The 16,754-nt window shown below is 28.1% G+C and overlaps 1 protein-coding gene across 2 annotated transcripts in view; it reads right to left on the minus strand.

The window, feature by feature from the left end:
* LOC145277845 (2,4-dienoyl-CoA reductase [(3E)-enoyl-CoA-producing], mitochondrial-like) overlaps positions 1-16,754 on the minus strand; it is a 141,918-nt gene that overhangs the window by 11,119 nt on the left and 114,045 nt on the right. For both annotated transcript variants that reach the window (XM_080129790.1, XM_080129789.1), the window contains exon 6: positions 2,267-2,339. In XM_080129790.1, the coding sequence (XP_079985916.1) occupies positions 2,267-2,339 (73 nt within the window). The remainder of the gene's footprint in view (positions 1-2,266; positions 2,340-16,754) is intronic.

Here is a 16,754-nt window from a genome sequence, read left to right on the forward strand (position 1 = left end):
CAACCATTAAATAATTCTGCGGGTCACCATAGAATTCAACGCCCAAGGAGTACCAAAAATAGTTTTCATGATATGATATGAAGAAATTTCTTTTTCGAAAAGTGGGTGATCACTTTTCCATGTAAATTTAACTTAAAATGAGCACCCACTTTCTAGCCACCTGAGGGAGAAGGCATTTATTTTCGTATTTATTGGCTTAAAAGTTTTTTGACAAGGCAGTTTGGTACGCGAGTGCATATTTAACAGCCTTCGTTTATGCTCATGTGTAGCATAAAGAAGGCTACGACTGTGAAATGGAAAATAGTCCCAGAGTTCAGGGGTTATTACCATGCAAAAGAAATCAAACAAAAACTTTTTAGCCAAGAAACATACAGAAAAATGCCCCTCTCTCAGGTGGCCAGAAAGTGGGTGCTCATTCTAAGTTAAATTTACATCAAAAAGTGATCGCCCACTTTTCGAAAAAGTAATTTCTTGATATCATGAAAACTTTCTTTTTGCAACGGAAACGGTTTGCAGATTCGTTTTTAGCACACCGAAATCTACAATAAAATATTTTGTTATATACGAATGTGAGAGCGGCCTTAAAGTAAAATAATACTGGATTTTTTGGGGCAGATTTGCCGTTTAGTTGTACAATTATCCTCAAACCAGGTAATCACTAAAAGGAACTCTTAAAAGTCGTCACCTGTATTGAGCAAAAGTTTAAAACCATGGATTATATGCCAGCCTATGTCACGGTAACATATATTGAGTGAGTTCCTAACAGTATTTTGTATAGTTTTTTAGTTTAAACTCATGTTCCCAAAATTTCCCCAAACTTAACGTGTTCGATACGTACTGCCGTCATTTGTATTTTTCAAATATACCGATAAACACTGTATGTTTTTGAACCGATTAAACATTATACATAACATAAAAACACTAAAATCTTATCCAGTTAGGTAGAACATTTACTTTTCTGGCCTTTGATATCATTTATTTGTTATATATTTATTTTTTGACAACTTCTTTGTATCTGTGTTTAGTAATACAAACCTTTTTCATTTAATGTAACGTTTAGTCGGCTCGAAAAACAGTGTTTATCGGTGTATTTGAAACATACACTGTTGATTACGTTAAGTTTCAGAAAGTGAGTTTAAACTAAAAAAACTATACAGAATGCTGTCAAAAATCCACCGATTATGTCAGCCTATGTCATGGTAACATATATTCGGTGGGTTTCTGACACTGTTTTGTATAGTTTTTAGTTTTCAACTTACTTTCCCAAACTTAACGTATTCAACAGAGTCTGCGACCATTTCTGTTCTGCGAGCTGATTAAACATTTTACATTACATAAAAACACTAAACAATTATCCAGTTAGGTAGAATCTGTGTATAGTACCCCCCCCATCACCCAAATATTAATTACTAACTCAGTTTTGTATACAGAAAACAACAAAAAAAAAAAAAAAAAACATTTAGCCTTTCAACATTTTTGCTATGTTCGGCTTCATCCACTGATTGTTGGTCGAGCCTAAACCATGATTGATGGAAACTCCCGAGGATCCGGATCAAATTCTGCAAGAGTACCATTTTTTTTCATTTTCGCCTTCTTTTTCACATGCATTTTCTCTTTTTATTAGATTTATCCATTACACCAAATTGAGCCACTGCAACGCGTGGCAGGGTACAGCTCGTAGTATTATAATTTTCAACAAGTCTGCAAATTTTCATGTAGTTTCGTCTCATAGAACCAAAGATATATTACATAATGTATTTAATTTAAATCTGACAACTAAGAGCTAATAATTGTATTTTATAATTACATGTAAATAATAAATTAATTATTAAATTAATATATGGAATAGAAGTCATGGAACTTGAAATATTCTAAAAATTGGCCTAATTACAATATTTTAACATGTTAAATATTAGTTGCAAATAAAATATTTTTTTAATTATAAATAAAATAAAAAGTAAATGGGAGAGTGTAAGAAAATTATGTTGTAATGACAATTTTTAATAATCATCTATATATATAAAAGACAAAACAAATACATATATATATATATATATATATATATATATATATATATAAAAGACAAAACTTCCAATTTTTGGATTTGGTAATCATGCATTTTATTTTCTTTTGGTGGATTGATAGTTGCTATTTCTTCTGATGAGTTAAGGGCAAAATAGATTCATTGAATTGATTGATATAATAATTAAATTAACAAATTTTGCGTTATCTTAGGATGATTGTTTTAGAAGAGTGAAAAATTTACCTTAGTCTTTATGGGTCCTGGTGCAATGCAGTTAAACCGCATTCCATAACGACCCCATTCTGATGAAAGTGATCTGGAATTGAGAAATCAAAAATATTGATTTTTAACAAAAATTAATCAAATCTCAAACCCTGACTGAAAATTATTTTCTATCGATAATGATGGCAAGAACATTAAACAATATTTCATTTTTGGAATGTGGATATTGATATGGCGTGTATGAGGAAGTTCGAAAAATTAAATAAATTTGAAACAAAACAAAATGGTTAATCGAATTAGTAGAGAAATATGAAAATATATATTTCTTGAAGATACCACTTTACAAGGAACAGACACTCATATTATCAGTGCATTTACAAAATGTTAAGCTTTTATTGGTAATAACTTGCATACATGTATATAATAGTTCATTGCACAACTGGGCAAACATAGAAAAATCAATTTTCCAAAGTTTTCACATCCTATGAACAAGACGCTCTTATTAACATGGCAGATATTTATTAAGCAAAGAAAAGTCGCTACTCATACAGATGTTAAGGGGATGTAAATGGTGAGAGTACTTTATTATAAAATGTTCATGTTTGCTTGCCGTATTACATATATGGTGTGGATAAAAAATTTTTAAGTGAATACCTGCCATGAGCCCTGTTCATAGGATGTGAATATGTTGGAAAATTGATTTTTCTATGCACTGATTCAGTTGTGCAAATGATATACTTGTATGCAAACATTGGACTAAAACAGGTTTATGCGAGTTGTTATCAATAAAAGCCTAACATTTTGAAAATGAGTAACAATATGAGTGTTTGTTCCTTGTAAAGTGGTGTCGTTAAGAAATATTTATAGCTCTAGTTTTGTACTATTGAGCCATCCCAAATAGTATAAATTGCATATATATATATATATATATATATATATATATAGCATTTCAGTCCGGCGTTGCCCGGGTGTTTGGATGTGTGTGTTGAGCAACCAAAAAAAAAAAAAAAAAAGTGGTAGTAGGAAGGCAGGCTTGAACCCGTACCACGAAGGACGAAAAGAATGGGGAAAAAAACCTGACGTCTTTGTCGTTACGTTACTCAGAAAATTTCTGGTCTAAACATTTGAAATTTTACATGAAGGATATTCAGAGATAGGACAAGCTTTTTAATTGGTTTGGGTTGAAAATTTGAGTTACCAATATATAAATGTATGTATGTATGTATGTTTGTATGTCTGCCTAGAACTTTCGACAGAGGTGACGGATTTTTACAAGATCAGTATCGTTTTGAAGTTCGACCTTTCAGACGACAAATATTGAAAATTTGACTAAAAACATTAATATCTTCACTTTCAACTGGGCAAGGGGGAGGGGTTGCTTTTTTCGCCGATATTTTTGAAAGTCATCCTCTCCTTTCGATTGTTTAGCCTAAATTAAAACCTATGTCACTTCCGGCTTGGCGGTGGTCATAACAGCAAAGACGTCAGGTTTTTTTCCGTTCTTTTCCTCCTTTGCGGTACGAGTTCGAGCCTTCCTTCCTACTACCACTTTTTTTTTTTTTTTTTGCTCAACATACACCTCCAAACACCCGAGCAACGCCGGGCTGAAATACTAATTATATATATACTAGCAAAAGTACCCGTCGTTGACTGGGTTCAAAAACAGCCTACAGAAAATGGACTCTGATTTATGAAAGTATGATAGGTTATGAAAAGGAAGGGTTGTAAAGAGATAGCTTTGAATTTGGGGGTATCAAAACCAAAGCAAAATATGATGAAAGTAAAAATAAAATAGATAAACCCCATAATTTATTATACCATACCTGTTCACACTGAAACACTTATCACAATATTTTGTGGATCTATATTAAAAAACCTTGTTAAATTTTGTGACATATTTCCATTCTATGCGGTCAGGCGCGAAAACAAACACCCCATGATTTTATTATACCACATTTCTTCAAACTGAAACATAATTATCAAAGTATACTTACGCAGATAGATATGAAAAGTCTTTATTAAAGTTTGTGCCTATTTCCATACTATGGAGGCCAGGCGCGAACAGAAACCCACCAATTTTATTATACCATCCCTATTTAAGTTAAAACATACTTATCAAAGTATTCTTATGCACATCTATATCAAAAACCCTTGTAAACGTTTTTTTTTTTCATTTTTTATTTCCATATTTTGGGGGCCAGGCACGAAAGTAAAAATAAAATAAACAATTTTTATGAACCACTATTCTGCCAGATCAAACATACCCATTCCTTTGTCTCGATACATCTTCTACCATTATATGTAATTACTTTTTGAAAATAATCAACCATATCGGAGCCTATTCGTGACCACACACACACACAGACATTCGACTTTATATTATATATATATATATATATATATATATATATTAAAAGCTTTCAACTCAGCAAGATCGTGAATGTTCCCTCCTTGGGTCAATGAACAATTTTGGAGGCTTACTATATCTATCTACGATTATATAAAAGGAACTTTGCCTGTGTGTGTGTGAGAGAGAGTTCATTCGCTATGGACTCGGAAACGGTTGGATCGATTTTTTTAAATTTCACATGAAAGTATTTGATGTGTCTGAGAGTGTTCTTACATGGGATTTGTATCAAAATGCATCTGATAAGTATCAGAAAATCGATAATCGAAAAAATCCGATTAAAGAAGGAAGTCTGATTTTGACCAAACTTAACACTTTTATACAACCTAACATCACAAATGCATTGAGTAGTTTTATCACTGCACAAGCAGAAAGGCCCAATCTATAAAAATCAACTGTAGATTCTTTTATAAGACAGGGATGCGTTCAAAATGAATGTTTGTTTTCAAAGAACAATTAAACCATAATAACTGACTTTTGTACATTTAACAATTTAACTGCAAAAACAGTTGGTTCTTTAATATTAAGTCATGATTCTTGACTTTTGCATTTTAAACTTTAAATGAAGCCATTATTTACAGATAATTGTATAAAATTAGCATTAGATTCTCTACAGTGTAATGTAGACTACAATGTATTGCGGACTAAGTCACTGTGAAGAGGCATGAGAAGCTTTCTTCTGGTATATTTGGGAACCGTAACTAGAACAGGCAATCAGTTGATTTGACTGAAAAATGGGTGATTTCATCGGTTTCGATGACAATAAAAGTGTGGGAGGGTAGAACATTTGTTGATCTTCATTCAATCCTGTACAATGTCAGGTTTCCCTGCTAGTATTTGTTAAAAAAAATCATAGTATTTATTTCTCTTATATTTCACCCACACTATCTCCAATAAGCGCCTTGAATCCCTTGCAACCTTCAACCCTCACGCCACCTACCCCTCAACAGCAACCCGATCCCCCTCATATCCAAAACTCTGTTCCATACCAATCATTACGCAATGAACCCCCACAACCGGACCTACTCAGCAATACAACCTATAATCTGAATAATAACGCCAGGAAGACCAGCAAGAAACAAATATTAACAGCCTCCTCCCAGATAAACCAATTATTCCCCCCTATTTCTAGCTCTTCCCCTACCAACCCTAGCCCCCTCAACAATGCCACCAACAACAATAACTCAGCCCCCAAAATTTACACTTACATCGGTTCTACTTCCACCTTAGTAAAATTGAAAATATCCAACCATACTTCTTCATTCAAAAACGAATACAGAAATCAACCAGGGTACCTCTTAAAAGACTATAATCAGCAAACTTAGATCAGAAAACAAGAATTTCTCCATTACATGGGATATCATTAAAAAGTCTAAATCCTAAACCCCAGGCTCCAAATCTTGTCAACTATGCTTATCAGAAGCAGTCTCTATAATAACAGCCCCCCCCCCAGGTAAAAATCTAATAAACACCAAAAATTAGCTAATTTTCTAATGTAAACATAGGGCCAAATATAAATATAGCAACTTCCAGATCCCTCAACCTTCATAGCCTGCTCAACCATCAGGCCTCCCCCACCTTAGTGATCCCCCATCTTTATTCATAATCTCCTTCCCCTCTCCAAGGCTAGGCGATATGAAAGACCCCTTGTATTTAAGCCACCCATATCTTCAGCTCTTTCTCCTAACTAGTCCTCACTGCAGGATTCTTGCTAATAAGCTACTTCTTTAATCCTTATACAAACACTAACATTAATTTCATTAAGAATCCACTTCACTAACACAGGTAAATATATTGTCTATATGATATATCCTTACTTTCTAAGAATACATCCCCACACAGTAATCCCCCCTTTCATCATCTTAATCTTTTTTTTTTCCATAATGACCCCAGATTTCAAATCTACCCATCAGCTTTATCCCCACCCATAATAAAGACGAGTGACCTACATTCCCACACACCTGACTCGCATTTCCATGACAACAAGTGACTCAGATTTTACCCTGCGTTTCCCTTCTTTCACTTTTTCCCCCCTCCTCCTCTCAGCCTCCAGCTTTTCCTTTATTTAATTCAGTCTCAACTCTTCACATAGCCAAATGGAAGCGGTTTTGGCTTCAACTCCTTGGAATCCTAACTTTCTGACGATTTACTCTTCATTTTTCAACCATTGAAATGGACACCGGCCGCTTAATTTACCGGCAAATCTTTACGCTTTTCTACACCGGACATCCTTAAATATGGTTAGTCACCTTTTTGTAACTTTACACCCTGAATGAACTTTCCACATGAACAATTCACATATTTACACTTTATGTTTTTAAGTTTTGTGACGACAAATCATAAAACTAAGTTTTGTGACCACCAACAAATACATGAAGATATTTCGCTAAAAATTTTCTCTGATGAGAAGAAATAGCTTTGAAAGTCTGCGGATTAAGGAGCACTCACCTTTGGACTATTCCACCAAACAATAAAAACCGTTTGTATAACTCAACTTTGCAAATTTGTTATTATTTATCCTAAACTCTACCACCCTCAGTGATTGTATTGAACTTTTTCATTTGGTTGGGATTAAAATATAAATAACTATATTTATATTTGATTTTGGTGTTTACTTCTCTTTGATTAGTAAACTCCTCCTCATAAATCATTCTGCCTATGAAATAATATATATATATATATATATTATATATATATGTTGAAGGCCGAGTTTTAAATCGTTTGACCGGTAGAATAGTTATATATAGCCCCACTGATGAATTTTGATTAAGATAAAACATACATATATAAATATTAAAATATTGATTATTTATTGTCATGGTCAGCCTTTGTTAAGGAATACAGTCGCATGCACATGACAATAACAAAAAAATAAAAAATAAATAAAAATCCGGGATCGACTTGCACGTATCTGGGTTCCAATGTTAATAACAGAACATGGGGGAAGGGGATTCTCCAATTTACAATACAAGAGACAATGCAAAACCACCGAGATATAATTTAAATATTCATATGAAGAGCAAATGATTTAAGGAATATAAAGAACAAAAATAAAGAACAAAAATACAAAGTGAGGAGTGTATCTACAAACAAGAGAAGAAAAATGATTACATCCAAGCTTGGAAAGACGGCATATGGAAAAAACGATTGTACAATATTGATGGTAGACACAATGAGCACCCTAAAATAAAGTTGAGAAGTTCTATAAAAAAAGGGATGTGTCAGTTTTTATAAAAAGGATGGCTCTGTACAATCTTCGTGTGGTCATAAGATGTTTTTCTTTGTGTGTAAACGGGTAATGATGCTAGGTGGGTCAACGTAATTATCACAATAGAAACTTGTTCATTCTTGGCTGTGAAAGACATCTATCCAGATGGGATCTGAATTTGTGACAGGCAGAGCTTATATCTTGGCATTGGCTGTACTATTAAAAAAGTGCTCCGCCAAAGTAGCTTCAGTTCTCTCCAAACAAACAAATACCTTAATGAATCTTGATTTCTGGACTGCTGGAAAACTGCTTCTGTGGTACCAGTTTTCAAGAATTCTGGCAAAAGAACTGACTCAGTAAATTATCACCCCATTAGCCTCCTCCTACTTTTCGCCAAAATATTTGAGTCCATAATTAACCAAGCTCTAGTCCATCACCTTACAGATGCTAAACTTCTGACAAAACAACAATATGGATTTAAGCAAGCCATTCCACAGCAGACATCCTAACTGTAATCTCTGAATGTATATACTAGTCACTGGACAAAGCTGGCGAGGGTAGAGTGGTAGTTCTAGATATATCTAAGGCTTTTGACAGGGTATGGCATGAAGGCCTTCTCAGGAAAATCAGATCATATGGTATCACTGGAAGAATACTTAGCATAATTAAATCCTTCTTAGATCAGAGAAAAATCCAGATTGTCCTCGACCGTCATACATCTAAACAATATGATATAAATGCAGGAGTGCCTCAAGGGTCTATCCTTGAACCTCGATTATTCCTAATATTCATAAACAACCACTTGACAAAATTGTCTGTGATATGAGTATATATGCTGATGACACCACACTCTATAACATAATATAGTCATATGTGACAATATATATTTAATATTTTAATTTGCTTACTAGTCATATGTGACATCATATATTCAATATTTTAATTTGCTTACTATTCATATGTGACATCATATATTTAATATTTTAATTTGCTTACTATTCATATGTGACAATATATATTTAATATTTTAATTTGCTTACTATTTATATGTGACAATATATATTTAATATTTTAATTTGCTTACTATTTATATGTGACAATATATATTTAATATTTTAATTTGCTTACTATTCATATGTGACAATATATATTTAATATTTTAATTTGCTTACTATTCATATGTGACAATATATATTTAATATTTTAATTTGCTTACTATTTATATGTGACATCATATATTTAATATTTTAATTTGCTTACTATTCATATGTGACAATATATATTTAATATTTTAATTTGCTTACTATTCATATGTGACAATATATATTTAATATTTTAATTTGCTTACTATTTATATGTGACAATATATATTTAATATTTTAATTTGCTTACTATTCATATGTGACAATATATATTTAATATTTTAATTTGCTTACTATTTATATGTGACAATATATATTTAATATTTTAATTTGCTTACTATTTATATGTGTTACAATATATATTTAATATTTTAATTTGCTTACTATTCATATGTGACAATATATATATAATATTTTAATTTGCTTACTATTTATATGTGACATCATATATTTAATATTTTAATTTGCTTACTATTCATATGTGACAATATATATTTAATATTTTAATTTGCTTACTATTTATATGTGACATATATTTAATATTTTAATTTGCTTACTATTCATATGTGACAATAAATATTTAATATTTTAATTTGCTTACTATTTATATGTGACATCATATATTTAATATTTTAATTTGCTTACTATTCATATGTGACAATATATATTTAATATTTTAATTTGCTTACTATTTATATGTGACAATCATATATTTAATATTTTAATTTGCTTACTATTTATATGTGACAATATATATTTAATATTTTAATTTGCTTACTATTCATATGTGACAATATATATTTAATATTTTAATTTGCTTACTATTTATATGTGACAATATATATTTAATATTTTAATTTGCTTACTATTCATATGTGACAATATATATTTAATATTTTAATTTGCTTACTATTTATATGTGACAATATATATTTAATATTTTAATTTGCTTACTATTCATATGTGACAATATATATTTAATATTTTAATTTGCTTACTATTTATATGTGACAATATATATTTAATATTTTAATTTGCTTACTATTCATATGTGACAATATATATTTAATATTTTAATTTGCTTACTATTTATATGTGACAATATATATTTAATATTTTAATTTGCTTACTATTCATATGTGACAATATATATTTAATATTTTAATTTGCTTACTATTTATATGTGACAATATATATTTAATATTTTAATTTGCTTACTATTTATATGTGACAATATATATTTAATATTTTAATTTGCTTACTATTCATATGTGACATCGTATATTTAATATTTTAATTTGCTTACTATTCATATGTGACAATATATATTTAATATTTTAATTTGCTTACTATTTATATGTGACAATATATATTTAATATTTTAATTTGCTTACTATTCATATGTGACAATATATATTTAATATATTTATTTGCTTACTATTTATATGTGACAATATATATTTAATATTTTAATTTGCTTACTATTCATATGTGACAATATATATTTAATATATTTATTTGCTTACTATTTATATGTGACAATATATATTTAATATTTTAATTTGCTTACTATTTATATGTGACAATATATATTTAATATTTTAATTTGCTTACTATTTATATGTGACAATATATATTTAATATTTTAATTTGCTTACTATTCATATGTGACATCATATATTTAATATTTTAATTTGCTTACTATTCATATGTGACAATATATATTTAATATATTAATTTGCTTACTATTCATATGTGACAATATATATTTAATATTTTAATTTGCTTACTATTTATATGTGACATCATATATTTAATATTTTAATTTGCTTACTATTCATATGTGACAATATATATTTAATATTTTAATTTGCTTACTATTTATATGTGACATCATATATTTAATATTTTAATTGGCTTACTATTTATATGTGACATCATATATTTAATATTTTAATTGGCTTACTATTTATATGTGACATCATATATTTAATATTTTAATTGGCTTACTATTTATATGTGACAATATATATTTAATATCTTAATTTGCTTACTATTTATATGTGACAATATATATTTAATATTTTAATTTGCTTACTATTCATATGTGACAATATATATTTAATATATTAATTTGCTTACTATTCATATGTGACAATATATATTTAATATTTTAATTTGCTTACTATTCATATGTGACAATATATATTTAATATTTTAATTTGCTTACTATTCATATGTGACAATATATATTTAATATTTTAATTTGCTTACTATTTATATGTGACATCATATATTTAATATTTTAATTGGCTTACTATTTATATGTGACATCATATATTTAATATTTTAATTGGCTTACTATTTATATGTGACATCATATATTTAATATTTTAATTGGCTTACTATTTATATGTGACAATATATATTTAATATCTTAATTTGCTTACTATTTATATGTGACAATATATATTTAATATTTTAATTGGCTTACTATTTATATGTGACAATATATATTTAATATTTTAATTTGCTTACTATTTATATGTGACAATATATATTTAATATTTTAATTTGCTTACTATTTATATGTGACATCATATATTTAATATTTTAATTGGCTTACTATTTATATGTGACATCATATATTTAATATTTTAATTTGCTTACTATTTATATGTGACATCATATATTTAATATTTTAATTGGCTTACTATTTATATGTGACAATATATATTTAATATTTTAATTTGCTTACTATTTATATGTGACAATATATATTTAATATTTTAATTGGCTTACTATTTATATGTGACATCATATATTTAATATTTTAATTGGCTTACTATTTATATGTGACAATATATATTTAATATTTTAATTTGCTTACTATTTATATGTGACATCATATATTTAATATTTTAATTGGCTTACTATTTATATGTGACATCATATATTTAATATTTTAATTTGCTTACTATTTATATGTGACATCATATATTTAATATTTTAATTGGCTTACTATTTATGTGACAATATATATTTAATATTTTAATTTGCTTACTATTTATATGTGACAATAAATATTTAACATTTTAATTTGCTTACTATTTATATGTGACAATATATATTTAATATTTTAATTGGCTTACTATTTATATGTGACATCATATATTTAATATTTTAATTGGCTTACTATTTATATGTGACAATATATATTTAATATTTTAATTTGCTTACTATTTATATGTGACATCATATATTTAATATTTTAATTTGCTTACTATTTATATGTGACATCATATATTTAATATTTTAATTGGCTTACTATTTATATGTGACAATATATATTTAATATTTTAATTTGCTTGCTATTTATATGTGACAATATATATTTAATATTTTATTTTGCTTACTATTTATATGTGACATCATATATTTAATATTTTAATTGGCTTACTATTTATATGTGACATCATATATTTAATATTTTAATTGGCTTACTATTTATATGTGACAATATATATTTAATATTTTAATTTGCTTACTATTTATATGTGACAATATATATTTAATATTTTAATTTGCTTACTATTTATATGTGACAATATATATTTAATATTTTAATTGGCTTACTATTTATGTGACAATATATATTTAATATTTTAATTTGCTTACTATTCATATGTGACAATATATATTTAATATTTTAATTTGCTTACTAATCATATGTGACAATATATATTTAATATTTTAATTTGCTTACTATTTATATGTGACATCATATATTTAATATTTTAATTTGCTTACTATTCATATGTGACATCATATATTTAATATTTTAATTTGCTTACTATTTATATGTGACAATATATATTTAATATTTTAATTTGCTTACTATTCATATGTGACATCATATATTTAATATTTTTATTTGCTTACTATTTATATGTGACAATATATATTTAATATTTTAATTTGCTTACTATTTATATGTGACAATATATATTTAATATTTTAATTTGCTTACTATTTATATGTGGCAATATATCTATATATCTATAAAAACAGAGATGTGTGTGCTACAGACGATTTCTGATTGGTTAATCCAATAATCACATCTCCTAAAAAAGTATAGTTCTTACGCTCTTAACTTTACCATAAAATATTTTGGTCTTATTTATTGTCCATCTTGGAAGGGTTTAATTTTTTTCTTACTTGCGATTTACAACTTAAAAAAATACGAAACTAACTTACAATCTAACAATCGACGAACCTCCGACATCACGGCCGCCATTATGAAACTAAACTAAAAAAAAAAAATACGCGCGTTCACTCGTTTTTTTTGTGCATTTTTTTTTGGGGGGGGGGGCTTATTTGGCATAATAGTGTCCATTTAATAGTATTATCTTGAAAAAATAAAAAAATAAGGAAAATTACCAAAAAAAAAACAAACAAGAACAACAAAAGTGTGCCGTATTTTTAAAAGTTTTATTGCGTTGTTTTTATTTGCTTTTTTTATTTCATCGGTGAAGAAAATGGCCAAAAAGAAATTTTTAAGGCCAAACTGCTTTAAAAATAACTACTTGATGAAATTACGTTTTTTTCTGTAGGGTTTGGGTACTTGTGCAGTTTTCCATTGACATTAAAAAATGGAAATATTTTAACAAAAAATATATTGTACGTACTCGTCATGGGATAAAGTTTTCCTACAGAAAAAAATCACGTAATTTCATCAAGTAGTTATTTTTTTATAGCGAAAAAAAGAAAAAAATCAACGCTACAAGCGAAATTAAACAGAAAGTTCAAGTAGGGGGATTTCCCTTCTTTTTTTTTTTATAGCGATGCCAAATTTCCCGAATTTGGCCTTGACGGATGCCACACAAATTTCCCGAATTTTTGGCCTTGATGGATGCCACACACATGTTTAAGTGTCTGTGTGTGTCTGTGTGTCTGTGTGCATTTCCCTACGCTAAAACTCTGTCAATTTTAAGCCTAGAGATTCGAAATTTGATATACAGGGTACTGAGATTTGGGAAAATCGATGTGATAGGTTTTCGACAGAAATTTGGCGATTAAGTGGTCAATATTCAACGATTTGACCTTTGAGAACTCTACCAAACTCCTCCTACAATTTTGGGTCTAAACAGTAAACACGTGATATTTTAGATATAGATTCCTTGGACATGGATCTAACTTATTAACTTTACTTGATCCCTAAACAATAAATGTTAAGAGGTCATAATAGGGGTCAAAGTTTTAAAAAATTGACCGTTTTTTTTTTCTCAGCATTAACCTCAAAACACCTGGGCAACGCCGGGCACCGATTGCTAGTATTTAATATTTTAATTTGCTTACTATTCATATGTGACAATATATATTTAATATATTTATTTGCTTACTATTCATATGTGACAATATATATTTAATATTTTAATTTGCTTACTATTTATATGTGACAATATATATTTAATATTTTAATTTGCTTACTATTTATATGTGACAATATATATTTAATATTTTATTTTGCTTACTATTTTTATGTGACAATATATATTTAATATTTTTATTTGCTTACTATTCATATGTGACATCATATATTTAATATTTTAATTTGCTTACTATTCATATGTGACAATATATATTTAATATTTTAATTTGCTTACTATTTATATGTGACAATATATATTTAATATTTTTATTTGCTTACTATTCATATGTGACAATATATATTTAATATTTTTATTTGCTTACTATTCATATGTGACAATATATATTTAATATTTTAATTTGCTTACTATTCATATGTGACATCATATATTTAATATTTTAATTTGCTTACTATTCATATGTGACATCATATATTTAATATTTTAATTTGCTTACTATTCATATGTGACAATATATATTTAATATTTTAATTTGCTTACTATTTATATGTGACAATATATATTTAATATTTTAATTTGCTTACTATTCATATGTGACAATATATATTTAATATTTTAATTTGCTTACTATTTATATGTGACAATATATATTTAATATTTTAATTTGCTTACTATTTATATGTGACAATATATATTTAATATTTTAATTTGCTTACTATTTATATGTGACAATATATATTTAATATTTTAATTTACTTACTATTCATATGTGACAATATATATTTAATATATTTATTTGCTTACTAGTCATATGTGACAATATATAATTAATATATTTGCTTACTAGTCATATGTGACAATATATATTTAATATTTTAATTTGTTTACTATTCATATTTTGCAATACATATTTAATATTTTAATTTGTTTACTATTCATATTTTGCAATACATATTTAATATTTGTGACAATATATATTTAATATTTTATCTTTCTTACTAAACATATGTGATAATATATAATTGATATTTTAATCTGCTTACTAGTCATATACAATGATATATATTTAACATTTTAATTTGCTTACTATTTGTTGTATCTGTATCAATAACAACACGAATGCAGAAAGTAAAGGTGAAACAATATATTAAGACGAAAAGATAATACATATTTACAAAGGTGCAGTTGGAAGATTGTCCAGCAGGGGGCGTGTTACAGTCTTTCATGGAGCAACCGGCACATGCGTCTTGCCTATCCGGCGTTCGAACACAGCTCCCAGGTCTTGTTGACTTGATACCTTTATCTATATCTTGTTCACCCACGTATGCTAATTAGTGGGCGTCTCCACAACAACCCCCTCCCAAGATTTGAAGTTGTGTAGATTTCAATATCTTTTCCTTTTGGGGTTCATTATCATTGGGTCTATAGCCTTTCTTTTCCTTCCCGATCTCCTCGGTTCGGGCATGGTCTGTGGTGGTTCAATATTAAACGTTCCGTATACTATATCAATTGGATCTTCCTGTTCCTCAAGTTTGTCATGTTCGTTGTCCTTCCTATGACGTTTTCTCAATTGATTTTGATGTCTTTTGTGTATCCCTTTTGGACCTTTTATCATGTAGACCAAGTCGCCGATACGTTTATCTACTGTACCTAACTCCCAATATGACATATTATTTTTAAAACATTTAAAATATACCTGATCACCAGGTTTAAACCTTTTACGTTATGTGTGTGTCGTTTTATATACGACTGCTTGCTTTGGTATTAATTTATCAAATGGTGATTTTATTTTTTTCGCAAACATTAATTCTGCTGGCGATAATTTTGACAGTATATTAGGGTTCTCAGTTATCCTGTATATTTGCAGGAACTGTTGTAATGCTTTATCCGTCGGTGTCCCTATCGATTTTCTAAGGGCACCCTTTATCGTATCTATGAACCTTTCCGCTAATCTATTTGATCATGGATGGAACGGTGGTGTAGTTATATGGTTTACCTGAAATGATTCACAAAATTCCTTGAAAACACTTGAAGTAAATTGTGTTCCGTTATCTGTGACTACAATGTCTGGTACCCCAAAACGTGCAAATATTTCATGCAGAAAACTTATTGTGTTATCTATCGTTGGGTTTTTGACCCGCTTTACTTCCGGCCATCTGGAAAAACTATCTATTATGATTAGGTAGTATTGTCCCTCGATCGATCCAGCAAAGTCTAGATGAATGCGTGACCATGGATGGTCAGTTTTTTTCCAAGGTTTATGAACTATCGGTGGTGCCTTAGCGGCTAACGCACAACCTTTACATTTGTTTACTGTTAATGCAATATCCACATCCATATTACACCAGTAAACATAACTCCT

Source organism: Euprymna scolopes, chromosome 6, assembly GCF_053919585.1.
Source record: "Euprymna scolopes isolate OS-2025 chromosome 6, ASM5391958v1, whole genome shotgun sequence".
Taxonomy (NCBI): Eukaryota; Metazoa; Mollusca; class Cephalopoda; order Sepiida; family Sepiolidae; genus Euprymna; species Euprymna scolopes.